This window comes from Octopus sinensis, linkage group LG20, assembly GCF_006345805.1.
Source record: "Octopus sinensis linkage group LG20, ASM634580v1, whole genome shotgun sequence".
Classification (NCBI taxonomy): domain Eukaryota; kingdom Metazoa; phylum Mollusca; class Cephalopoda; order Octopoda; family Octopodidae; genus Octopus; species Octopus sinensis.
The window spans coordinates 19,733,936-19,760,486 of NC_043016.1; the positions used below are offsets into that span (position 1 = coordinate 19,733,936).

Genomic DNA, 26,551 nt, shown 5'->3' on the forward strand with positions numbered 1-26,551 from the left:
ATATATATATATATATATATATATATATATATATAATATATATATATATATATATATATAATATATTATATATATATATATATATACACGACGGGCTTCTTTCAGTTTCCATCTACCAAATTCATTCACAAGGCTTTGGTCGGCCCGAGGCTATAGTAGAAGACACTTGCCCAAGGTGCCACGCGGTGGGACTGAACCCAGAACCATGTGGTTGGTAAGCAAGCTTCTTACCACACAGTCACTCCTACGCCCAGGGGAAAAAAAATAATATAATCAAAATAGCAACTACAGCTTAATCAGAACTTCTGTATGTTGCTTGAAGACATTTGCTCCTAGTAGTCAGTGTAATTTGGAATCCCTGGGACCTTTTGATTCTCTTTAGGTGGCTGTCTCTAGTTTTTACAAAACACACACACATGTGTGCGCATACGCACACACACATTTTCAGAGAATTTCTGTTAGATATCTGGAAAGTCATGTTTCATATTGATGAAAATCCGCAATTTCCTATCAGCATAAAAAATGTTGGGTTTCAAAAATTTAATATAAATTCCATTAAAAAGAATGGTTTATTCATCTTCATGATGTTGAGTACATATTCTATGTGCATGCATGCACATTATGAAAATGTGAATAGAGTTTATTATCAAATTGAAAGCAAATTCTTGGAACAGTTGACTTAAGATTTCTGGAGAGAAAATTAACTCTTGAGATCATTTATACTGAATGTCATTCCAGTGCTAATGCCTTTAAATTGTTCTAATTATTTTGTCTCATATCAGATGACTACATATAGAATTACATTCATAACCCCTCCCCCACTCTCTCTTTCTCTCTCACATACACACACATTTGTTCATTTCTTTTTTTATCTTCTTTCCATTCTTGCATGGGTTGCACAAATATGTTTTTAAAGTAATCGTTTTACAACTTGATGCCTTGCAAGTGGGGCCCAGTTAGAATTTTCTTCAGGTCGAGTAGCCCATCCTGCTCAAAAGGTCTCTGAATAAGAGTTGTTTAAGGATGTTGAACAAAACACATATGTTTCGAGAGGTGAATTATCCAAGCCCCAAAGAATTCCTCTCAACACATGGCTATGATGCTCTCTAACTACTCCTGCTCATGATCAGAGATACACATATTGTCAGCCACTAAGGGACATGCTCAACTAGTTAAGGTCAAGCAACTGACCAGCTAATCTGTGGTATTAAGCAGAATATTTGCTGTAGTCCATCTTTTATACCAAGACAAAACAATGTACATGAGAACACTTCCAGTCAGTTAAGATTATTATTATTATTATTATTATTATCAAGGCGGCAAGCTGACAGAACCGTTGACACACTGGGCAAAATGCTTAGCAGTATTTCGCCTGTTGCTATGTTCTGAGTTCAAATTCTGTTACGGTTGGTTTTGCCTTTCGTCCTTTAGGGGTCAGTAAATTATGTACCAGTGAAACACTGGGCTTGATGTAATTAACTTATCCCCTCCCACCAAAATGGCTTCCCTAGGGGCAAAATTTGAAACTATTATTATTATTGTTGTTATTATTATTATTATTGTTATTATTATTATTATTATTATTATTATTATTGTTAATAATAATGCTAATAATGATGATGATGATGATGATGATAATGATTATAAACATTTTGAGTTGAAGAAACAGAACAATAAAAGAATTATATCCTGCAATCCATAATCACATTTGCCCAATCCCAGGCAGAACCAAATTCATCGTTGCCCCATTTTGACAAAATCTATGCCTGGGCTCAACATACATTAAACAGATACAGTTTCTTGTTTTTTAATCCCCTTTATGGTTCTATAATTTTTAATCCTTTCCTTTAAATGCTCATACACCGAAATTGATGGGGGTGACCATCATTACATTATTATTATCACTAAGGGGCAAGCTCAGGGAATCATTAGCGCATTGAACAAAACATGTTGTCACATTTCTTGTGGCTCTCTCTTTTTACTCTTTTACTTGTTTCAGTCATTTGACTGCGGCCATGCTGGAGCACCACCTTTAATCGAGCAACTCGACCCGGGACTTATTCTTTGTAAGCCCAGTACTTATTCTATCGGTCTCTTTTGCCGAACCGCTAAGTGACGGGGACATAAACACACCAGCATCGGTTGTCAAGCAATACTAGGGGGACAAACACACACACACACACATATATATATATATATATATATATATATATATATACATATATACGACGGGCTTCTTTCAGTTTCCATCTACCAAATCCACTCACAAGGCTTTGGTCGGCCTGAGGCTATAGTAGAAGACACTTGCCCAAGTGCCACGCAGTGGGATTGAACCCGGAACCATGTGGTTGGTAAGCAAGCTACTTACCACACAGCCACTCCTGTGGCTGTTTATGTTTTGAGTTCAAATACAGCTGAGGTCAGCTTTGCCTTTCATCCTTTCAGAGTTGATAGAACGAATACCGGTCAAAGTATTCGATTAAGCCCCTTCTAAAATTTCGGGTCTTGTGCCTTTAGTAGAATGGTGGGAGAGGTCAGTAATGAAATTACCATTTGATCACTGAGGTGGATATAATTAACTAACATCCCATTGAAATTGTTGACCTTGTGTGCCTCCTCCCCCATCTTCATGCATGTGAAATTAAACTCTTTTGATTGTGGTGGTGGAGATTTTCTCTCTTCCCACTTCTGTTTTTACTTTTTAAAATTTCTTCCTTTTTTCCCTGCACCTTTTTTTTTCTTTTTATATATTTTTTTTTTTTTACTTTGTTTTCATACCGTTTCATTTTAAACCTTCTTTCTCTCTCTCTCTCTCTCTCTCTCTCTCTCTCTCTCTCCCTCCCACACCACCTTTAGCAACATCATATCAGAGATAGGGAGAGGCTTCATTATCAGAAATATAAACCACCTATCTGGTTGTCAATTTCAAGTTAGGTTCAGTGCCTGCTCAATCCTACACAACACTCACCCGCACCACACAGACATGCATTTGTTTCACACATGCACACAGAGGGAAGGAGATAGATAGATAGATAATATGTACAAAATTACTCACACACACACACACATACATTTATGTGTATATGTGTATTGAGTGAAATACATACATACATCAGGCTGATATATTGCTATAAAAAAAAAGAACTAACAAAAGCAGCAAACATTCTTTAAAGTAAGGGATTTCTTTTGCTTTCATTCATATCCGGCTGCTAGCTCCCTGTAGAATATCATCTGATAGTCTACCTTCAACTTGCTGAAATCTTGTTGGCAAATATCCCAAAATGGGTTTAACAGCTGGAATAGCAGCAGCCAGGTGAAATCCTCTAGTCTTAGCAATACTCAAGTACCTCATCTCTCTCTCTCTCTCTCTCTCTCTCAACTCTGTAATAAGGTGATGAAATGGTAGAATTGATAGTGTGTCAGAACGCAGAATTAGTCTTGGCCCTCTCTACTATTTGAGTTCAAATCTTGCTGAGGTCAACTTTGCTTTATGCCTTTTTAGTGGGTTGATGAAGTTCCAATCAAGTATTGGGTTTGTTCCTACTTCTTTTTTTTTTGTCTGTCTGTTTGTCTATCTGCGTCTGTCTCCCCAAATTCTCCCTCTCTATCTGAATATCTCTCCCTCACACGCACACTGTTCAAATCTCTCTTTGTCTGTATGTCTCATTCTCCATCTCTCTCTCTCTCCCTCTTTTCCTCCTCCTCCTCCTCTTACTATTTTCCCTCTTATTTCCCTCTAACTTCAACCCTGTTGCTGTGTCTTCCTCTCACACTCCTCACTCTGTGCTGCTACCTATCATCTCCCTGACTCACTTCTATTTCCTCCACCTTCCCCTCCCTCTAAACTGTCATTTACCATTGACCATCAGTGACTATCCATGTTCACCATCCATTGTGTTCACTGGTGTCTCCATTTCTAGCTGCCTCTCAATCCCCTTTCGCACTTTTGTGAATTTACCTACCCAATCACCCCATCCAATCTTCTGATCTATTTCTCTCTTATAGCCACCATTTTGTACCTTGAAGGTTTACTCTGACGCCTCATCACCATCATTTTTATCTCTTCTATCTGTTTCCACTTGAAGTAGCAGTGTATCTCCTCTGCTGCAAGACACCTGTTCCTATCCCTCTCTCTTACTTTTACCTCTCAATACCTGACTTAAAGCTGTCCCCTATCGGTACCACACAGCCCCACTCCTTACTCAGTCAAGAGGTCTTGTCAAGAAGTTACTTAGTGATCCTACTCTTGCCAGCATCACAAAAACAAAAAAGCAACCACTACACTGGGTGCTTTTCTGTAAAGAACTTAGTATTAGGAAGGGTATCCAACTGCAGAACCAGCTGTAGAAACCATGCCTAAACTCAAAGCATCCAGCTCATGCCAGAATGGAAGACAGACTTTGATAATGATCAATAAATTGTAAAATTGTCCATTAGTAAAAAAATGGAAGAAAATATCCTTCAAAGAACATATAAGGAAATTCTGCTCTTTGCCCAACATCTTCTATCTATCTACCCTCCCAAACCTGCTAACTTTTGACAAATGTGAAACTCACAAGCAGCAAAGTACATTTAGTGTGCAAGACACCCTTAATATCCTTTCCTCTCAGCTCTGCTTTGCGTTGTAGACTTCCAGTAAGTTCTGAGAAAATGCAGTTACTTTGCTCTGTCTGGATTTCGTTAATGTTCCTCACTGTTCCTGTTATTGCCCACCTCTCATTCATTCATCATTTCACTTCCAGGTTTTCATCTCTTTTTTTGTTTTGCTTTTCTTTGTGTTCTTACACACAAATACTGAATGACATAGATGCAAAGTGGTTAAATAAATAATTGTTGGACTTGCCACCTGAAAGATCTTATGCCTGCTATAAGAATCACTGAATAGTGTCAATAAATCATCAGTGTGTATTTGTGTCTGTGTATGTGTACTTTAGGCACAGGCATTGCAGTATAGTTAAGAAGTTCACTTCCCAACCAGTTGGTTTCAGGTTCAGTCCCACTGTGTCAAACCTCAGGCAAATGTCTTCTACTATGACCCTGGGTCAGCCAAACCTTTGTGAGAGGATTTTAGTGGAGAGAAACTGAAAGAAGCTTGTCGTGTGCATGGACATCACAACATAGTTATAAGTGAATGTCATTATACAAGTGGTAAAACTATGTTTGGTCAAAGGGAAATATTATCTTACATGGAAGTAAGAGTTGGTGACAGAAAGAGCACCAGAGTGTAGAAAATCTGTTCCAATGAATTCTACCTGGCTCATGCAAGCATGGGAAAGTGGACAGTAAAATGTTAATGGTTGGATATGTGTGTGTTTCTATATAGATACGTATAAACAGAGGATGAGCTAAGAGAAATTACTCAGTGACTAACAACTTGAATATAGACAGTAATGATGAATAAAGGTATAAGAAATACCATACAAAATAAAACCATGATTTATTGGAATTATCTTCCCTTCAAGAAAAGAATTAATTAATCCATTATGGTAGCTGTGACCAATTCCAAATGAGAAGTGGTAATAATCTCAAGACTCAAGAATTCTCCCCAAAACTGACATGTCATTAATTGTTTTGCTTCCATATTTCTGCAGAAATATTCTGCTTTTGTTTCAGTTAATTTTGAAAATAATAAAGAATTTATTAAAACAATTTTGTCATTATTAAGCTGACATTTCAGACATAAATTAACATGGAATTTTAACAAAGTTTTAATGTAGATCACTTTAAAACAGTAAGTTTGTCTCATAGAACCAAGGAGAATCCCAGGTGGGTTGCTATCAAAATGGTTAATCCTTTAGCATTCAGATGAGTTTCTCAAATGCAGTGCTTATTTACTCACATTGTTATTAACTAGTCATGCATTATCTTGTAGCTTTAAGATTTCAATGATGTGATTGTTTTGTTTATTTTTTGAAAGCGCCTTGTAGAGTAGTTGTGAAAGTTGTATATGGCCAGTTTGAACATAAAACAGGTAGAATAGTTTGGCCGGATATCACTGGTTTAAATGCTAAATGGTTAAGCTCAAAAGGCACTTTGATTGTCTGGAGAAAACAGGACAACTGTGGACATGTATTTCTGTATGAATAGTCTAGTTTTTGTTTTTGTGCCATAAAATCATAAAAGTGTTAATATGAATTCATACAACTTAGAAATGTAGTTTCTAATGTGTTAATTTATATGAGATAAACAGGAATTTTTGAACTGTGGTTTCATTTGTACATGTCAATGGGTTTGAAAATAACAGTCTCAAATTTTGCCTCTGGACCAGCTGTTTTGGAGAGGAGGGGGAAGTTGATTTCTGTGACCCTAGTACTATTTATTTTAATAGGTTGGTAAAAGACACCAATAATACCAAACTTAAAAGATAAGTAAGTACTAGAATTGGACTAAAATCTTTCGACACAGTCCAATGACTGAAACAAGTAAAAGATAAAAATTGATGTCTCACTGTGAAAACCTGTATTATTATGTTTTTCATCTGTTCAATTAACAACAATTAGTTATGCTGTATTATTATTTTTTTAAATTTTTCTTTCTCTCCCTTTTTTTTTTTTATGTGTGTGTGTTTCCAAATAGTAGTGACCTGGGCAGATGAACCTCAGATTGCAGTTCCTGCGAAACCACTAGACAAAGATGGTGATCAATCACCTAAGCACCATTTCAGTCCAGAAATTGCTGCAGACGTAACAACAGAGCCTGAGTTAGTATAATTTTTCTGTACCTAATTTTGATTTTTCGATGTATTTTAGTCAGTGGTAGATTTAATTATTTTATCAGTCATGAATTTGGGCCTTATATATCATAAATAACTACTGATTAAAGTTTGATCACTGCCATTTAAGATGTTAGTTTAATTTTGTTATAAATGGCTGGTGATTACAATGTGATTACTGTCAACTGTGCTGTTAGTAGATTTGCGTCATAAATGTATTATGATGTTGGTAGATTTGTGTCATAAATGCTTTCTGTGATGTTGGCATATTTGATCATAAAAGTAATGACTTAACTAAACTACTCAAGTCAGCTAGTAAAGTCCATGCATTTTTGTCAGAAGTAATTATGTGCTTTGTTTTAAACTCTGATTTTTTCTTAACAACTTATCTATTAAAATGACTATGTCAGACCTCAGCCGTCATGAAAACTATAGCAATTAAATTATTATAGAAAGAGTGGTGTTTCTCAACAAAATTAAAATCTATTATTGTTTTCATTTTCAGTTGAAGCAGTTTAAATTCTAAATTATGCTACTAAAACATTTTTTTTTTCTTGAAAAAGATGTATACAAATTCTTTTACTCTTTCCTAACCAAAAATATATGGTCTTTTTATCTAATCATCAGAAAGTAATATTTCATGTTAAAATTCTTTTTATTATACCTCCCCCATCTTTGCAATGACCTGTTATGATTTGGAATTTCAAAAGATCTTTAGAACTATGTTGATTTATTTGGGTTTGGCAAAGGTGAAAGTGGTACAGTACATAATCAAAAGATTAAAAGCTTTCTACAATAGTTCAATGTGTTTTGCTACTGAGCAGAGCACAAAATCCTGCTGAAATCATAAAGGTGATTAACTCTTTCGTTACTGTATTTATTTTGAGATGCTCTGTGTTTCTTTCAATTACTTTAAATATAACAAAGAATTTAGTAAAATATTTTGGTATCATTAAGCTAGTGTTAGGAACATAAATTGTGACTAAGGTTTGGTGGAAGATTTTAATTCAAAACTCATGAAAACAAGACATTTGTACTCAGAGCCAGAGCCGGTTTCAGCCGGGTAAGCACTACAAAGTGGCAAGGTCACTGAGGAGGAAGAAATTTGGCCTGCTTTAGATGTTAAAAACTTTAAGCACAGACGGTAGTCTTTGGCTGATTGTGTATGCCAGGTGGCTTGCACTTCTAGAAAAAGATACCAAAGCAATGACAATCTGGGATGGTAATCCCAATTAAAAAAGTACTTTAATTATAGATGAATCTCTTTGTTGAGGAATCTCATCGTTGAGCATCTCCAATTGTACATTAGGTACCTGAAAAAGAAATGTAAGGAAATTGTCAATCCCAAACTGAAGTACAGTGTGGTTTGTGTCCTGGACACAGCACAACCAACCAGATATTCACTCATGGTATGTCTTCCAGAAATTGTGGGAATATTGCTTAAAGGCTTTGTAGACTTTGGAAAGACATGTGATTGCATGTCATGCCAAACCTTCCACTGAATGTCATGAAACATGCTGTGGAGGGCTGAGGGCTTTGCATGATTTTGAGTTTAATGAGTAACTTTTGGATGCTGCAAAGTCCCTATTATGAATGCCTGAACATTTATGTTTGGGTAAATGGTGATAAGTCAAAATCTTTCAACATGGCAGTTGAACCTCAGCAGGAATGTGTATACTTTTTCATAATTTTTATGAACTGGATTGACACGTGCAGCTCTTGTGGAAATGGCATCACAGTCAGTGTTTAGCTTTCATTGGCTGCTATAGTGTGTAGTGTGCTACTTGACTCATCAGAAGATGACCTCCAGCATGCATTGAATAGGTTCGTTGGTGAAAGCTGCCAAGCGAGGAAGAGAATTAATGTTGTAAAGACTGAGACAAGACATTGACCTTCTCAAGAAAGTCTTTCCAATACACTCTACATGTTATTGGAATATCACTGAGCCAAGTGGAGACGTTCAAGTATCTCAGGGCTGTATTCATGAGTAATGGGAAGCAGTAAGTTGAATTGGACACTAGAATAGCAGATGCACACATAGTAATGTGCAAGCACCAGTATTTGATCCTCAGAGGAGAAGTTGATAAAAAAAGACAAAATTGCTATCTTCAATTTGGTTTCCGTTGCCTGTCCTCACCTATAGTCACAAATGTTGGGTAATATTTGAAACAGCACAATTGCACATACAAATGGCCAAGATAGGGTTCCTCTGAAGAATCTCTGAAAGAAAGTTACTCAACAGGATGTATATATATAACCCAGAGATCAGTGTCTTTTCAGAGTGAGCCACTGCTTTTCTGCATTGAGTAGTCATAACTCCAGTAACTATTGAAATGTAATTACAAGGTTAAAGGAAAGAATTGCAATATGGACTCTTCAAGCTGAACTAACTGGTAGGAGACCTGGGAGTTGACCATAGATTCCCAGTTGGTCAGGCTTGGGAATCTTGCTGGAAAGTGTAATAACAATTGCTTCTGATTGGACCCTGTGGAAGCGGTGCCTGAGGATTTTTACCTCCATGACTCTCTCAGAAATAGTTAGTGGAAAATATGGAGGTCAGGTCACTTTTGAGTGTCAGGTTGTTCTTGAGTGCTACTGGCAATATGTAACACAGTACAACCTGTCAGGTTGTCAGAGACTAAACTGGTGACCCCCACCGGGCTTGCTTGGTAAAGAGGGTGGTTATTGAATACCCTGCAGGGTGAAAAACAAGACCTGTCAAAAAGGGGTGGAGAAACTCAAAGTCAACAGCCACCCAGTAGTGTGTGTGTGTGTGTGTGATGTTGTAGTAGGACTGTGTGTGTGGCTATCATCTTTCAACTTTTTTAACTTCTTATTTATTTGTGTGTGTGTGTGTGTGTATATATACACCCATATGTTGTGTGGGCACTGGCAGTAAAGATTAGGTTCAACATATCCTTAGGTGAAGTAAAAGTTCTCTAAAGGGCTCACCAACTCTCAGTGCCAAGCAAAGCATGGATGGCAACACCTCTGAATGACAATGCATCAATAATAATCAATCAATGGGTGGATGGATGGATGGATTCCCCATAATAACCTGAATTGACTCTCGTCTAGAGATAATGCTTACCCTGACAAGTGGAGAATCATATTCTACTCATGCTTGCTTTCAATTTGTATGTGTGTGCACGTGTGTACATGTGTATATCACTTATTGATGACTTTCTCCCTCCAAACTTTTGGCAAATTGCTTATTAACCATACCTGTACTCAAGAAATTTATAGTAGATTATTATATAAATACTAGATTATATAAAGATGAGATATCTTACTTGATGTGCTAGCAAATCCTGCCAATCCACTGCTCCTTGGACTGGTATTTCATTTATCAACCCCATTGCATCCCACTGTGGGATTTGAACACGGAGTGCAGAAAAGCAGAACAAGAACACCAGAAGGAATTTTTATCTGGCACTCTTATGACTCTGTTGATTCTCTGACTGGCATTATCCATTTTATCTTGTCTTTGATCACAAAAGATATCTGACGGAATCTTACTTGCTTTTTTTTTCTGTTTTTTTTTTTCTTCTTTCCATTGTAACATTGATAAAAGGTGTGGGTGATGGTGGTGGTGGTGGGGGAACAAGATATCAACTGTTCTCTTACATCATAAAATGTCTGAGATCCTAAATGAGCAAATATATTATCACAGATAATAAGATGGTTTGTGGATGTGGTTGCATGTGTGTAGGGGCGGGGACGTTTTGGTGAGGATAAGGGGGAACTACACACCCAGTCCTGCTGAAGTAGTCATAGATAAAATGAAATAAAATAAAATATACTCCATAACTTCCTTCTTAACATGCGATTTACTGATTGTATCTATTTGATAATGTATGTATATATAGATATATATGATTCACTCACACACACACACACACACACGAATCACACTTACACTCAAATGCCTGCGTGCACACACGCATATGTATATGATTCATACACACTTCCTGAATCATTTTTGAAATTACTTTTGATGATGATGATGATGATACTGGTGATAGTAGTGAGGATAGGAAGAAGTGTGTGTATGTATGTATGTATTATATAATATATATATATTATATATATATATATATATATATATATATTACTCTTTTTACTCTTTACTCTTTTACTTGTTTCAGTCATTTGACTGCGGCCATGCTGGAGCACCGCCTTTAATCAAGCAACTCGACCCCGGGACTTATTCTTTTGTAAGCCCAGTACTTATTCTATCGGTCCCTTTTGCCGAACCGCTAAGTAACGGGGACATAAACACACCAGCATCGGTTGTCAAGCAATGCTAGGGGGACAAATACAGTCACACAAACACACACACGCATATATATATACGACGGGCTTCTTTCAGTTTCCGTCTACCAAATCCACTCACAAGGCTTTGGTCGGCCCGAGGCTATAGTAGAAGACACTTGCCCAAGGTGCCATGCAGTGGGACTGAACCCAGAACCATGTGGTTGGTAAACAAGCTACTTACCACACACCCACTCCTATGCCTATATATGTATATATATTTTTTTTTTTTATGTTCCAGCTAAGAGCTGTGGCCATGCTGATGCACCGCTGTTATATATATATATCACCGTGACCGACCAGGCTATCAGATGTTGTTACACATCGCTAGTCACAATGCGCTTCACATTGTTTTAGCCTTCAAATGACGCCACCCCGTTGGCTAAGCGAGCAGGCCAACAGAAGAAAGAGTGAAAGAAAGTTGTGGCGAAAGAGTACAGCAGGGATCGCCGGAGCCTCGTGGGGAATTAGGTGTTTTTGCTCAATAAACACTCACAACGCCTGGTCTGGGAATCAAAACCACGATCCTACGACCGCGAGTCTGCTGCCCTAACCACTGGGCCATTGCGCCTCCACACACATATATATGTATATGTATATGTGTGTGTGTATGTAGATAGGTGTGAGTGTTAGGTGTGTGGAGGTTGGAAGAAGAATAGTGATGACATTACAGTGGTGGGTGGTGTTGTTAAACCCCAGGTTTGTCTTGGATGACATTTGATGGAAATCACTCCAGACAGTAGTGATGATGGCATCGGTGGTGGGCAGTGATGAGCAGTCATGCGTGTGATGACGATGCTAGTGGTGACAGTAAGCCGATGTTGGTGGAGACTGAGGTGTTGTGCCTTTGGTTGTGGAAACGGTGATAGGAAGTCGTGGTGTGGTCGGTACTCATTATTAATGTTGATAATGATGATGATGATGGTGATTGTAGTTGGAGGTGGTGGCAGTGATGAAGATTAGACACCATTTGGAGAATCTGGTTGAAGATCTACTTTGCCTTACTGAAATTTATCTGGTTGAATATATTTCTGGGTATAAGTACATGCATGTGTGCTTGTCATACATGTATATGCATGAGTTTGTTATGTATGTAATGCATATGTCTCTCTCTCTCTCTCTCTTCCTCTCTCCCTTATATATATATATATATATATATATATATATATATATATCAAAATAAGCAACAAGGATATCCAGAGGCAATGCAGTACGATCGTTTCATGTGACTCCATTTAATTGAACAATGCAAACATTACATCGATTTAAAATGTAGAGCAATCTTCAGCTGCACAAAGACATAGAATTTTATTAAATTAGGACACATTAGTATAATTTTACCCAAAATCTCCAAGTGGTTAATTTGTAGATGATAACTGATTAGGAAAGAGCATGTCCATGTCTTCTGTGTGAATTTTCCAAATGTGTTCCCTTGTCATCTTTCTGTGCAATTTTTGAATATATATGTGTGTGTATGCGTGTATATATATATATAGATAGATATATAGATAATGTGTGTGTGAAGGTGCATGGTTTAGTGGTTAGGGCATTTGGCTTATGATTGTAAGGTTGCAAGTTCGATTCCTGGTGATGTGTTGTATCCTTGAGCAAGACACTTTATTTCATGTTGCTCCAGTCCATTCAGCTGGCAAAAATGAGTAGAACATGTATTTCTAAGGGCCAGCCTTGTCTCCCTGAGAACTACATCAAGGGTACATGTGTCTGTGGAGTGCTCAGCCACTTTCACGTTAATTTCATGAGCAAGCCGTTCTGTTAATCGTATCAGCTGGGACCCTCATTGTCGTAACTGACAGAATGCTTGTGTGTGTGTGTGTGTATATATTATATATATATATATATATATATTGATAGAAATGGTAAGACAACAAAGAATGAGAGACCTCGATATTATGTAAATAGAGGAATTTATCTATAAATATAATGTGACATGCTGAATAATTGTCACATTTACATATATATATTTATACAAGGATATCCAGAGGTGATGAATGAATACATATATATATTTTTAGTTAATCCAAACAAGAAAGCACGAAAAAACACAACAACGCGAGGACGTGGAACAAATGTAGTATTATTGGATGCTCAGGAAAGAAGGAGGGTTTAACGTTTCGAGCAGAGCTCTTCGTCGGAAACGTAGGAGAAGGATATATATAGGTGTGTGTGTGTGTATGTATATAAATTAAAGAATGTAGCTTTGTAAAACCTGAACAATGTGAGAAGGTACAAAGTGAATTACAAAAGGTAAAGAAAACGGAACTAAGGTGCAGTTGTATCTTGTATTTCTATATTTCAGCTTGAAGTCCCTTTCTTCAGGACATTCAGAAAAGTGGTAGTTGGAAAAGATTGTTGCTTAGATATACAATATTTCATCAACAGAAGTTAGAAAGGGGCTAACACCCAGCCCTTGAGTTACTTTGAACTTCTGCCAGCTGTGTATAGATATAGAAAAGTATATGTATACATGTTTGTGAATATATGTGTAATAGTAGTAAGGATGAGAAGAAGTGTGATATAGATAGATAGATAGGTAGGTAGATGTGTTAGATGTGTGGAGACTGGGAGAAGAATAGTGATGGCATTATAGTGGTGGGTATTGTTGTTGTTAAGCCCCAGGTTTGTCTTGGCTGACATTTGGTGAAAATCATTCTAGCTGGGATCTTATTTCCAGACGGCAGCGGTGTATGTATATCTATTTGTCTGTCTGTGTATTTGTGTATATATAGGTGTAGGAGTGGCTGTGTGTTAAGTAGCTTGCTATCCAACCACATGGTTCTGCATTCAGTCGCACTGCATGGCACCTTGGGCAAGTGTCTTCTACTATAGCCTTGGGCCGACCAAAGCCTTGTGAGTGGATTTGGTAGATGGAAACTGAAAGAAGCCCGTCGTATATATGTATATATATATATGTATGTGTGTGTATGGTTGTGTTTCTGTGTTTGTCCCTCCAACATTGCTTGACAACCAATGCTAGTGTGTTTACATCCCTGTCACTTAGTGGTTTGGCAAGAGAGACCGATAGAATAAATACCAGGCTTCCAAAGAAGGGGTCGATTTGCTCACGTAAAGGCGGTGCTCCAGCATGACCACAGTCAAATGACTGAAACAAGTGAAAGAATATGTATGTGTGTGATTAATTGGCCAACCATGAAATAGGTGTTGAACCAGATGCAGACACAATTGCACTGTACCAGTTTCCTCCTCATTCTCATTATTTTACATCCATTTCTCCATGATGGCTCATACTGGAGTGTTTTCACATTTGCCACATTCTTGTGTGTCCTTCCTCATCTAGCATAAACATAAGCAACTGCCCACCCTCTGCACACACACACAGAGCAACAAAGGAAAACTAACTTTGTTACTGTATATGTCATCTTACTTAATGCATCTTTTTTTTTACAGTAAGGACTAGATGTGTTTTATTGTGCTAAAGAATCCCTCATTTGCTTATGCTGTCTCTCTATCCATGCATTCTAAACTATAATCAAGCATCATGTTACAAAGTGCCATGCTATTTTAGAAAGGTGAATTGGTGCATACTTAGTGAGGGAATTCCTAGGGAGGAAAAAAAAAATCAACCCCCTAGATATAGTTGAGAGATTTTTTAGGTTTAGCCAGTAAAGTTGTTTGTGTGTGTGTGTGTGTGTGTGTGTGTGTGTGTGTGTGTGAATTGCAAACCAGAGACATTGCATCCAATGACACTGAACATGTCTAATGTGTCGTAGTTTCTCTCTCCACACTCCACTAGTCTTAGAAACTCTTTAAAGCTTATGGGCATTGACCAACTTTTCTTCCTTTAACTAAGCTGCGAGAGAGTACGTACATATTATTTCGCATACTAGTGTCAAAATTGACTGGATTTATTTGATTGTAAATCTAGATTTTGTTACAGCAAAAGAAAATTATTCAGTATTCCTTGATTACAATTTTCTTTGAAGATACTTGATTTTTTGAGTTTTGTTAGATCTTTTTTTATTTTTCGGTATGTAATATCAAGTTAGTCCTTGTTTTACATCAGAGCGTGAAAAAGTTGACCCTTTGAAATACAGGTACTATTCAATTTTGCCAGCTGAGTGAACAACAGCAATGTGAAATAAAGTGCCTTGCTCAAGGGCGCAATGCATTGCCAGGAATTGAACTCATGACCTTATGGCTGTGAGCCAAATGCCCTAACCACTGAACCATGCACCTTCACACACACACACACACACACACACACACACACACACATTATATGCCTTGATGTAAAATACAAATTATTTTACAGACAGTCCAGGATATTATTTTGACTTGTTGTTGAAAGCACTCCGTCGGTTACGACGAGGGTTCCGGTTGATCCGAATCAACGGAACAGCCTGCTCGTGAAATTAACATATAAGTGGCTGAGCACTCCACAGACACGTGCACCCTTAACGTAGTTCTCGGGGATATTCAGCGTGACACAGAGAGTGACAAAGGCCGCCCTTTGAAATACAGGTACAACAGAAACAGAAATAAGAGTGAGAGAAAGTTGTGGTGTGAAAGAGTACAGCAGGGATCACCACTACCCCCTGCCGGAGCCTCGTGGAGCTTTTAGGTGTTTTCGCTCAATAAACACTCAAAACGCCCGGTCTGGGAACCGAAACCGCGATCCTATGACCGCGAGTCCGCTGCCCTAACCACTGGGCCATTGCGCCTCCTATTATTTTGACTGATATGATGTATTTGTGAAATTATCTTATGGTAAAAGGTTAGTTTTAGTTAATCTTTGCATTTTTAAGAGTTGCTGTTACTTCTACTAGTCCTTCATATTGATTGGCGTTTTGTGATTAAAATTTTGCCGGTAGAAACTATGCAGATATCCATGGTGTATGTATGTATGTATGTATGTGTGTGTGTTTGTGTTCATGCTTACACTCTTTAAAACCAGTATTATTGCTTGCGTCCCATAACTTAGTGATTCAGTATATGCAGATCAATGAAATCAACATGGGGTTCATGTGACTGATTAAAGCACTTAAGTCCGTATGACATGATTTACTTGCCATTGGCTCAGATGCCAGATATGCGACACTGGCATCGGCCATGATTACGATTTCACTTGGTTTGACGGGTCCTCTCAAGCACAGCATATTGCCCAGCGATTTCACTCGGCTTGATGGGTTTTCTCATGCCAACTTAGCTATAGTCCAATGACTGAAATAAATATAAGAATAAAAAACATATAAAGTGCAGGAGTGGCTGTATGGTGAGAAGCTTGCTTACCAACCACATGGTTCCAGGTTCAGTCCCACCGTATGGCACCTTGGGTAAGTGTCTTCTGCTATAACCTCAGTCTGACCAAAGTCTTGTGAATGAATCTAGTAGATGGAAACTGAATGAAGCTCGTCATATATATATATATATATATATATATAAGTTTTAATATAAAATATGAACATTTTGTCCAGAACTAGACATTAAGACTGGATCTGGTTGTGAGGCTCCAACTTCGGAGCTCATGAATTTTGGAGACTATGGAATTACCTCTTAGTCATCACTACTCTCAACTGTGCTCTGACCCAGGGTGGTAGTACCTGTCAAGAGTCCCAAATATGGGTCAAATAGCAGAAAATGGTCCTATGGCTAAGGTATGCAGGATTCAGTGGCGGGCTGATCCCCAGGCATGTCACATGAGTTAGCTAGTGTGCAGACATGCTCTGATGTCATGTGAAGTGACCCCTGCCTAAGGGGTTAATAGGCTCTATGTTTTATGAGTAAGCTTGGGAGGCAAGAGATATTCAGAGTAAACAGTAAATACCCTTACAGAAGGTAATTGCAAACCATTGCTATATCTTTTCCAATTTTCAAATTTTGGCTTGGGAGTTCACGGTCACTGACACCTAAGCATATGAAGAGAGTCGAACATTTTAAAACGGGCAACTTTGTATCATAAAAACAAGCATGGGCTCAGCCAGGGCTCATCATCATTTAACATCTATTTTCCATGCTGGCAAAAAGTTACTGTATATAATAATGATAAAAGATTTTAATTTGAAATATAGACATTTTAGAAGTCAGGTTTTGTATCCAATAACATTAGGTACATAACTAAACAAGAATTAGAGAGAGTTAACAGCAAAAGACCCAAGAGTATCTCAAGTTGAGTTATCAAAAAGGTTAAAGTCTTTTTGTTCTTTTTTTTTTGAAAATGCCAAGAAGAATGAATCTTGTTATATCCAACTGTTTTTTTTTTTTTTTTTTCATTTTCTTAAGTTGTAGTGGACATTCTTTACCATTTTATCATGTCATTCATTTTCACTACTGTCTCTCTTTTTCTTTCACGTATACTCCTCTCTCACTTATCTCTCTCTCTCTCTCTCTCTCTCTCTCACACTTTCTCCTTCACATATCACATCTATCTCGCTACTGCTCTCTCACTCATCCCCCCTCTCTCTCTGTTATTCGCTGCACATCTTTTCCTATCATTTATTGTCTCATTCTCTTTGTGTTATTTCCCCTTCTCGTGTTACATCTCTCCATCTCTCATTCAATTTTATGTCTTTCTGTTATTATTTCCTTCTTCCCTCTATTATCTATTATTTTTCTCTTTAATTTAAAATGTCCTTTTTGTGCCCCCCCCCCCTTAAATTTACTTTCATTTAATATAAAATCAGACACAGACCTTAGAAAGCTCTCCTGTAATTAGAGACTTGTTTTGATTTCCTTTCTTTCTGGAGAAGAATCTCTAATAGCATTGTAATTAGAAACATTGCTGTTTTTATTGTTGTTCCCCCAGTCCCATCCCACCCTCCACCAACATTGTATTCTATGGAATCATATAATTTCACAATAAAACTATTTCACATCTGCTAAGAAGTTAAAACAAAATGCAAAATCCTTACTACAAGATAAACAAGCATGGTGGTGCTGGTGGCAGAGTCCATCATTATCCATTCTCTATTCTTTGTTTTCTTTACCTACCTGGGTGATGGAGAGGAATTAGTTTATATTATCATTATTATTATTATTATTATTATTATTATTATTATCATTTCCCTTTTTTTTTTCCCCCCTTCTTGTAATCTTTGCAGATGGGATTAGGATGGTTGGTTGGTTGGGTTGAAAATAAATAAGTCACCCCATAACATTTGTTCCCTTAATAAGGGTACATGGTGTTATTTACTTTTTGGCATAACACCCAAAAAGTTACTTCCAGTAATTCAATCCTTATTTTAGCTTGGCACCTATTTTCTGATGATTATAGTTGTTGATGCCCTTGTTTTTTGGTGGGTGGGGGGGTTGTTCTTTTTTTTTTTTTTGCAATAATATTACCATTGTTTGCTTCAGATTTTGTTTTCTGTTTGTTGTTATTATTTGGTTGTTATTCTGTTCTGTGGGGGTGTTTCTTCCTTTAAGCTTTAGCTGCCTTTTTTCTCTTTCCTTGCTATCAGCACTCAGGGAATTGTATGTATAAAGAGATATGAAATGATGTGTACCTCTAGGGAAATATGTTACATGTATTTCTGTTTATTTAGAACTTCCATAATGAAAGAAAGCTATTTTCCATTTTTCTGCAGACCATTTTTAACCCTTTTTTTTTTCCATTATTGTTTACTAATAATGTATTCTTAACAGTATTCAGTTAATGGTTCCTTACCCAAGTCAAAGTATATCTTTAAATAATTTACTGAAGTAACAATACATCCTGATGGCAGTAGTAGTGGGGGTTAAGAATAAATATTTAATTCATGATCATAAAAAAGAAAACTGTAGCCATCACTCACAAGCAAATAGCAGATGGAAGCATGAGGTTCATGCTTTCATTGCTTTGCATACCTATGTAATTAATCACAAGCAGATATTGACCCCCTTCTTTACCCTTCCACTCTTTATCATCATCATCATCGTCATTTAACGTCCGCTTTCCATGCTAGCATGTGTTGGACAATTTGACTGAGGGCTGGCGAACCAGATGGCTGCACCAGGCTTCAATCTTGATCTGGCAGAGTTTCTACAGCTGGATGCCCTTCCTAACGCCAACCACTCCGAGAGTGTAGTGGGTGCTTTTACATGCCACCGGCACGGGCCCAGTCAGGCAGTCTGCAGAATATTAGGTTTGTGACAACTGGTGAGAGAAAAGACTGTATCAGTCAGTACCAGGCTGGTACTCTTTTTTTTCTTCTTTTTCTTATTTGAGTAGACTGGACCAACATGAAATGAAGCAACTTGCTCAAGGACACAAAATGTAGCCTGGTTTAAAAATCAAACACATGATCTTATGATTGTGATCCCGATATCCTAACCACTAGGTCATGCACCTCCACAGAATCATACCGTTACGTACTTAATTGTGTATAATGCAAGAAATTTAATATGAAACATCAGGAGCAAAAATTTTTTAGAGTATCATAAGCATCATTTGCTCCAGCTTGTCCAGATTATTTTGATGTGAATCATTGAAATTTTCCATTGATTAATGATGTCTGTTGTTGCTAGATATGTTGGTAACAGCAGTTATACACTTTGGGGGCTCAGTATTCCTAGCCATTGATTCTGCAGAGGTCCCTCTGCTCAACATAATGTGAGTGTCATCAAGTCTGCACAATCACTCTGCTGCTTCCCATGATTTAACCCGTAATCTTAGGGTAAGTTAATGTCAGCTGCTATGCCTGTGTTCAATCCAAGGTATGTTATTTTCATATTCCCTGTTAACACCTATATCTAAAGGCATTTACTCTGTCCAATGCCAGAGAATTTGCCAAATAAGAGGTTTCTTCTCGCAGTCCTATACTATTTAGGGAGCATTATATTTAAATAAAATTTTTTAAATAGATAAAACATTATTGATTTCATCATCATCATCGTTTAACGTCCGTTTTCCATGCTAGCATGGGTTGGACGGTTTGACCGGGGTCTGGGAAGCCAGGAGGCTGCACCAGGCTCCAGTCTGATCTGGCAGTGTTTCTACAGCTGGATGCCCTTCCATGAGTGTAGTGGGTGCTTTTTACGTGCCACCAGCACAGGGGCCAGATGAGGCTGGCAAAAGGCCAAATTTGAAGGTGGCTCCATTATATTGGTGATTCCATTATATTAATATGTAAATATGGTAGCCTTGCTGTTAATTTTCCAGACCTCATTATTAGAAAACAAGGCTGAATTCTTCCATGGTTGATTTTGCCTTTCATCCATTTGGGATTGATAGAATAAGTACCAGTTGAGCAGAGGCCCATGAATCAACTGGCCTCTTCTCCCATAATTTCACAACTTGCACCTATTTTAGAAAGGATTATTAGAAAGCAATGCACTATACAATGAGGATGAACTGACTACTTTTGCCTATCCTAATACTCAGCAGGGGTTTTGCTAAATGTACCACTTCCAAGCTGCCAAATGGGATATGTGTGGGAAGCTAAAATGTAGACAAGAATGAAAATATGATTCAGTTACATAATGGTATGAAGTTTGACTACTTGACATTAATTACTGAGGTATTAAAACAACTAGAGAGAGAGAGAGAGAGAGAGAAGGGGGAACAAATTCTATTGAGCTTTCACAAAGACAAAACTAGTTTGTCTGATTCACTTACCATGTTACCAGAAAACTCTCTGGTCTAATCTCTTAGCCTAATTTCTCAGCAAAACTAAATACGTATCGATATGACTCTGTTTTCATATTTATTAATTCATATCTTTGGAAAGTCATTTTTTAAATATTTTAGTACGTATTCAGTCTAGTTAATTCTCTTGGGAAAAGATCAATATTTTCACTACTTGAATTCTTCATAATTTTACTATCAACAAAAGTGTCAGGCATATCAAAATAACATCTTGGAAGTTAATGAGAGAGTTTCTGTGTGGTCACTCGACCTGTTAGAAATAGCAATTAAATCTTTAAATCACTTTGCGCTGCCTGATTAACAGTGAAGGACCCGTTAAAAGATGTAATCCTAGATTCATTAAATCTCTTTCTAATAACACTATACTGTCCTATCAAAAATAAACGATACATTAAATTGTGCAATCCTAGATACATTATGTTCATAAAAAAAGTGTGGTAGGGGATTGTCAGAGCTTAGGCCCTTTCAGTTACTGGTATTCTCAATCATGGTCAAAGTGAAGCTAAATGATAACAAGTAAAACTTATTTTTATTTCTCCAGCAATTACAGCATACAACTCAAGTCATATTTCAGTCTTATTCAGACTTCATCATATATAGACTCCACCATGCTTGCTGAAATAGTGATGAAAAAATTACCAAGTAAAAGATTGTACATTTTTTGGTGTAGGAAAATAGAATATTCTTTAGAGATTAAATTAACACTAATATATTTCTTTTTAAATTGACCTCTCTGAATTAATTAAAATTCCCTTGCTCAATCGGAGTATCACTAATGTAAATATAATTGAAGACAATTGATGAAGGTCACTACATAGTCGTGATTTTCATTACTAGTTAATCTTTACAGAGTGAGTTTTTATATGGTTGCTTGCCATGTTTGAAATAGCAGCCAAATTATGTAACCTTAACAAAAAAGAAGAGCACATTGATCAGTGAAGTTCTGGGTGGTCATGGTTGGAACCCCTTTGGTCATTGTTTTTTCTATTGGGGATCACATGAGACTAAACAACAACACAAGCTATAATACACCCTCACATATCAATCTTTAAGTTTCATGAATTTACTTTGCTACTGAAGCACTGTAAAATTCTTGAATTCAAGACAGTTTATTGATGGTGTTACTGTCAATGAATCACCTGCTCTTTTTGTGCTTTCAAAGCTGCGAGGAATTATTTGCCCCTCACTGGAAAAGCAGATAAAGGTTAGTATCAGGAAGGACATCTGGTGGCCAAACAATGCCTTATTACCACATTCTTCTAACCCGGTGGTTTTCAACCATTTTTCACCTATGAACCTTTTGATTCCTGTTTTATTCTACTGGACCTCCATTGCCATTCAATGAATATATATGAAAAACCCTACTGTAATTTTATAATTAAATATCATTAGGAATTGTATATAAAAAAAAGTTAAAATATTTTGTGTATTGTAGAACCATAAGCAAATTATTGCCCATAAATTTTAACAGCAAAATCTTATATGGGCCTCCAAAGGTCATATGAATCCCAGTTGAGAACCACTGATCTAACTCATGCTAGCATAGAAAAACAGATGTAAAAATGAACAAATGCAGCAAGCTGTTGAAGTTGTTGTTTCCTCTGATTAAAGATGTTCTAACCAAAACCATACTGACTGATTTAAGAAAAATTTGGCTGCTACTTTTAGCAAGTTGTACAACCACGTAGTGATTCTATCATTTTAAAAATCTTTTACTTGTTTCTGTATTTGACTGCAGCCATGCAAACTTATTCTTTGTAAGCCTAGTACTTATTCTATCAGTCTCTTTTTGCTGAGGTGCTAGGTTACGGGCACAAAAATACACCAGCATTAGTTGTCAAGCGATAGTGGAGGGAGAAACACAGACACACACCCATGCGCATGCGCACACACACGACTGGCTTCTTTCAGTTTCTGTCTACCGAATCCACTCATTGGTTGGCCTGAGGCTATAGTAGAGGACACTGGCCCAAGGTGCCATGCAGCGGGTCTGAATCAAGAACCATGTGGTTGGAAAGCAAGCTACTTACCACACAGCCATGTTGCATCTGCATTAAAATTTTTTGAAAGGTAGACTGCCCTACTTATTATTATTGACCAAAACCTTTAATGAAATATTTTCTAAAGTTCACTAAGTAAGACCCCCACTCATGCCTCAAAATCTATTCTAAGCCCACATCTACTGGGATTGTGAGTTTGTGATTACTTCAGTTTTAATGAACATCATGCAGATGAAACTATTGCCACCATTACCATTTTTTTTATTTATTTATTTTTTTTAATTTTTCATCGTGCATTCTGTGAACAGCAGTATTATTTCTGGTTCACTGTATTTATGTTGGCACTAGATGATGACAAGGAAGTTCTTGTTATGATTCATGCTGTTTATTAAGAATATCTGCAACTCTAACTATTCATATATATTATAGCTGGTTTTGACAACTGATATCTTCACAATATCATTCAAGTTATGTGTTGATTGAGATTTTAATATAAATATGATTACTATAGACATGCTCCAGCCTCTGGCTCACAGTCATACTGTCTCCCTTTTTCCTTCTCTCTCTCTCTCTCACTATCCCACTCTTGTTGATATCATAATGGCCTTTGCTCTTCAGAGCCAGCTAGAGCTCAGGTCACTTCTACTCGGGCATTTACATTCCATTTGTCTCTCCTTTTCGCATTACCCTTGTGTGTCTAACTCCCCAGACTTCTCAGAAGTTACTTCTCCCAGCCGTTCCTGAATATTTGGTTCTCTGGAATTCCCCTCCTGCTCATGTCCTTCCTGTAGTTGTTTCTTTACAAAAGTTCAGGAGGATTGCTTGCTTTGATCTCACAAAATGTGAAAGAAAATGATAAATAGTAGTAATTGGCAACAAAGTAAAAATCATATCAGTTATCAAATGAATTAGCAATCACTAATCTACATAGCCATTTTATTTGAGTTTAAGGATTTAATCCCCCCCCCCCCAAAGTTCCTGGCTATGAATCTGTGAATTATAGTTTTATTCAATATATTCCCCTCTCAGATTCACACACTTATTGCAGCAATCACTCGGTCTTTCTGAGCCCTGTAAAAGAACTCAAAATGTTGGTCTTCCAAACAGGCCTTTCATGATACCCTTAAAGCCAGGAACTTTTCAGCAACCCATTGTGTGTGCATGTATATATAAAAAGGGTGGGTACCCATTTGAGTCTGAGGTAAATTATCACCGGCTATTGTTGAAATAATTGTACTTTCGGTAGTGTCTCTTCAGGCTGACTTGGACCTTGCAGATTTGACAAACAAAGCTGCATACATGTGCAGGGAGCATGAGATATTTGAGAACAGATTTGTGTTTATTACAAAACAAAAAACAGATATATAATAACAGATAATAAAATGTTTTCCCAAAAAATGCTATGAGGATAAAACTAAACCTTCTTTTCTATAATGTTATTCAATATTGAACCATTCAGCTTCAATAACTGCTATATGAGATCTAAATCATCTACATGCTCGAATCAAGTGGTCCTGGTTCATTTTGGATATTACTCTATGTCATCTTTCAAAGAATCTTTAGTGTTAGGGGCGTCTTCATTAACCAATCTCTCAACAACACTCCACATGTAACAGTCCAATGGATTGAGATCCAGGGAATTAGGAGACCAAGTCTTAGGGGTTATGTGACCATGAAAAATTTCAGCCATCCATTCCTGTGTTACTATAGCCATGTGCAGTAGTGTAGAGTCTTACTGAAACACATATGGCCTTCCATTGCATACACTGTGCATCCAGGGCTTAACAGTTATTTCCAGGACCTCAATGTAGGCGGCCGAGTTAACTCTAAGGCCTTGTGGAAAGAAGTAAAGAGACATCACATGTCCTTCATTGCTGACAACCCCTAAAACCATGACAGTTGCATGAAATTTGTATGCATAACACTTGGAATTTCAGAAGGGTCTGACATAACCATCTGTCATTTCTTTCTGTTAACTTTTTGATCTTGGTCAAAGTTTTTCTCATTTGAGAAAAAACAAATCAAATCTGCTGGATGTTTGAGTTTGTTTAAGAACCTTTAGCTTTAATGTAGTGATTTTCTTTTGCTTTTCCTGCCAATTGACCTTTCCTCATCGAAGACTTATATCTGATGTCTTCGGGAACAACATTTCTGACTTTCTTATGACTGATGGGGATCTTTAGCAATTGACCGCATGGACTTTCTGGGATTGTAATCAATGGCTGTTGAACTTGCTGGATAAATTCAGGTGTTCTAATGATTTCAGAGCATTTAGAATGTTTTTTATGCTTTGATACTGGCGATACATTTCCATCTTTAGTCTCTAACTCCTTACAAACTTTGTAGACAAAAGGTCTGGAAACTTGGAAAAATCGAGTAGGGGAATCTGAGTGCGTGCACTAGTTTATATAGGGTGATGGTGGAAGAGGGGAAGTGTTGGAAAATCAAGTGGTAAATCAAAAGAGAGAGAGAGACAGTGAGGGAGAGAGAAAGGGAGTGCCAGAGTTAGGGTGGTCAGGATAGAACACAAGGGAGAAAAATATTCTTTGGGATTTGGGGTGGGAACAATTTAATGAAACAGCAAATGCCAATAATATGTATATATATTGTATATATGTATGCATGTAAATATTTTATATGATGTAATATACGTTTTATTTTTATTTTACACATTACTTAATCATCGTTATAAGTTTATCTTATATTTAATCTTCTATTATATGTATTTTCTAGATGTATAATTTAATTTTTCATATTGAATTGATAAAAGGTGTTTTTTTTTTCTAATTCATAGGTATATATTATATGTGTATATAGATATATATATATATATATAATATATATATATATAATATATATATATATATATATATATGTATATATATATTATATGTATGTATATATATATATATTGTATGTATATTCAATGTGGTGCCCCAGCATGGCCGCAGTCTTAATGTGTATATATTGTATGTATATGTATGTGTGTGTATATATATATATATATTGTGTATTATATATGTGTGTGTGTGTATAATATATATATAATATATATATATATATTGTGTATATATATATATGTGTGTGTGTGCATATATATATATTGTATGTATATATATGCATATATATATTGTATATATATATATGTGTATATATATATATATTGTGGGCCATACTAACCACACAATTATCTCCAGCACATTGTCTCGCAGCTCCTGAAATTTCTCAGTAAAGCTTTTGTCACAAGCATACATTGCCTTCTGACTGAGTAATTACACACCTGTGCAACGACACACACAAGCACTCACCAATTTGCAAAGCGTACCCTTTCATACAAAATGAAAAACAAAAAAAAAAAACCTTTGCAGGTATTTATGTATGCCAAAAAAAAATATAGGAATTTCCTGCAGACATTCAGTCACATGATATATGACGCTTATAGTGTGTGTGTGTGTGTGTGTGTGTATGTATGTGTGTAAAATATGTATATATTATAGCATAGTAAGAGTGAAAGATCTAGTTACTGTTTATGCTGAACATAAAGAATGGCTAAAATACACAATTTTGAACATGGAATGAATCTTTGTAGCAGGAATGCACATTACACTATCAAAACATTTTTGCTATTTTACAATATGTTCTAAATACTAAAGTTCACACACATCATCATCATCATCATCATCATCATCATCATCATCATCATTTAACATCCGTGTTCTATGCTAGCATGGGTGCGATGGTACCACAAGAGCCGGCCAGGCTGAAGCCTGCACCGGACTTCTGTGGCTGCTTCTAGCAGGATTTTTACAGCTGGATGCCTTTCTTAACACCATCTACTCATGCATCGTCATCATCATCATTTAACGCCGGCAGCACTGGCAAAGATCACACTCTTATCATTTAACATTCCACTAGCACAGGTGC

The 26,551-nt window shown here is 36.9% G+C and overlaps 1 protein-coding gene across 3 annotated transcripts in view; it reads left to right on the plus strand.

Moving 5' to 3' along the window:
• The window catches only part of LOC115222579 (protein Shroom2), a 268,678-nt gene that overhangs the window by 117,440 nt on the left and 124,687 nt on the right, over positions 1 to 26,551 (plus strand). For 2 of the 3 annotated variants that reach the window (XM_036511714.1, XM_036511712.1), the window contains exon 7: positions 6,577 to 6,700. In XM_036511714.1, the coding sequence (XP_036367607.1) occupies positions 6,577 to 6,700 (124 nt within the window). The remainder of the gene's footprint in view (positions 1 to 6,576; positions 6,701 to 26,551) is intronic. The other variant, XM_036511713.1, reaches the window with a different exon arrangement.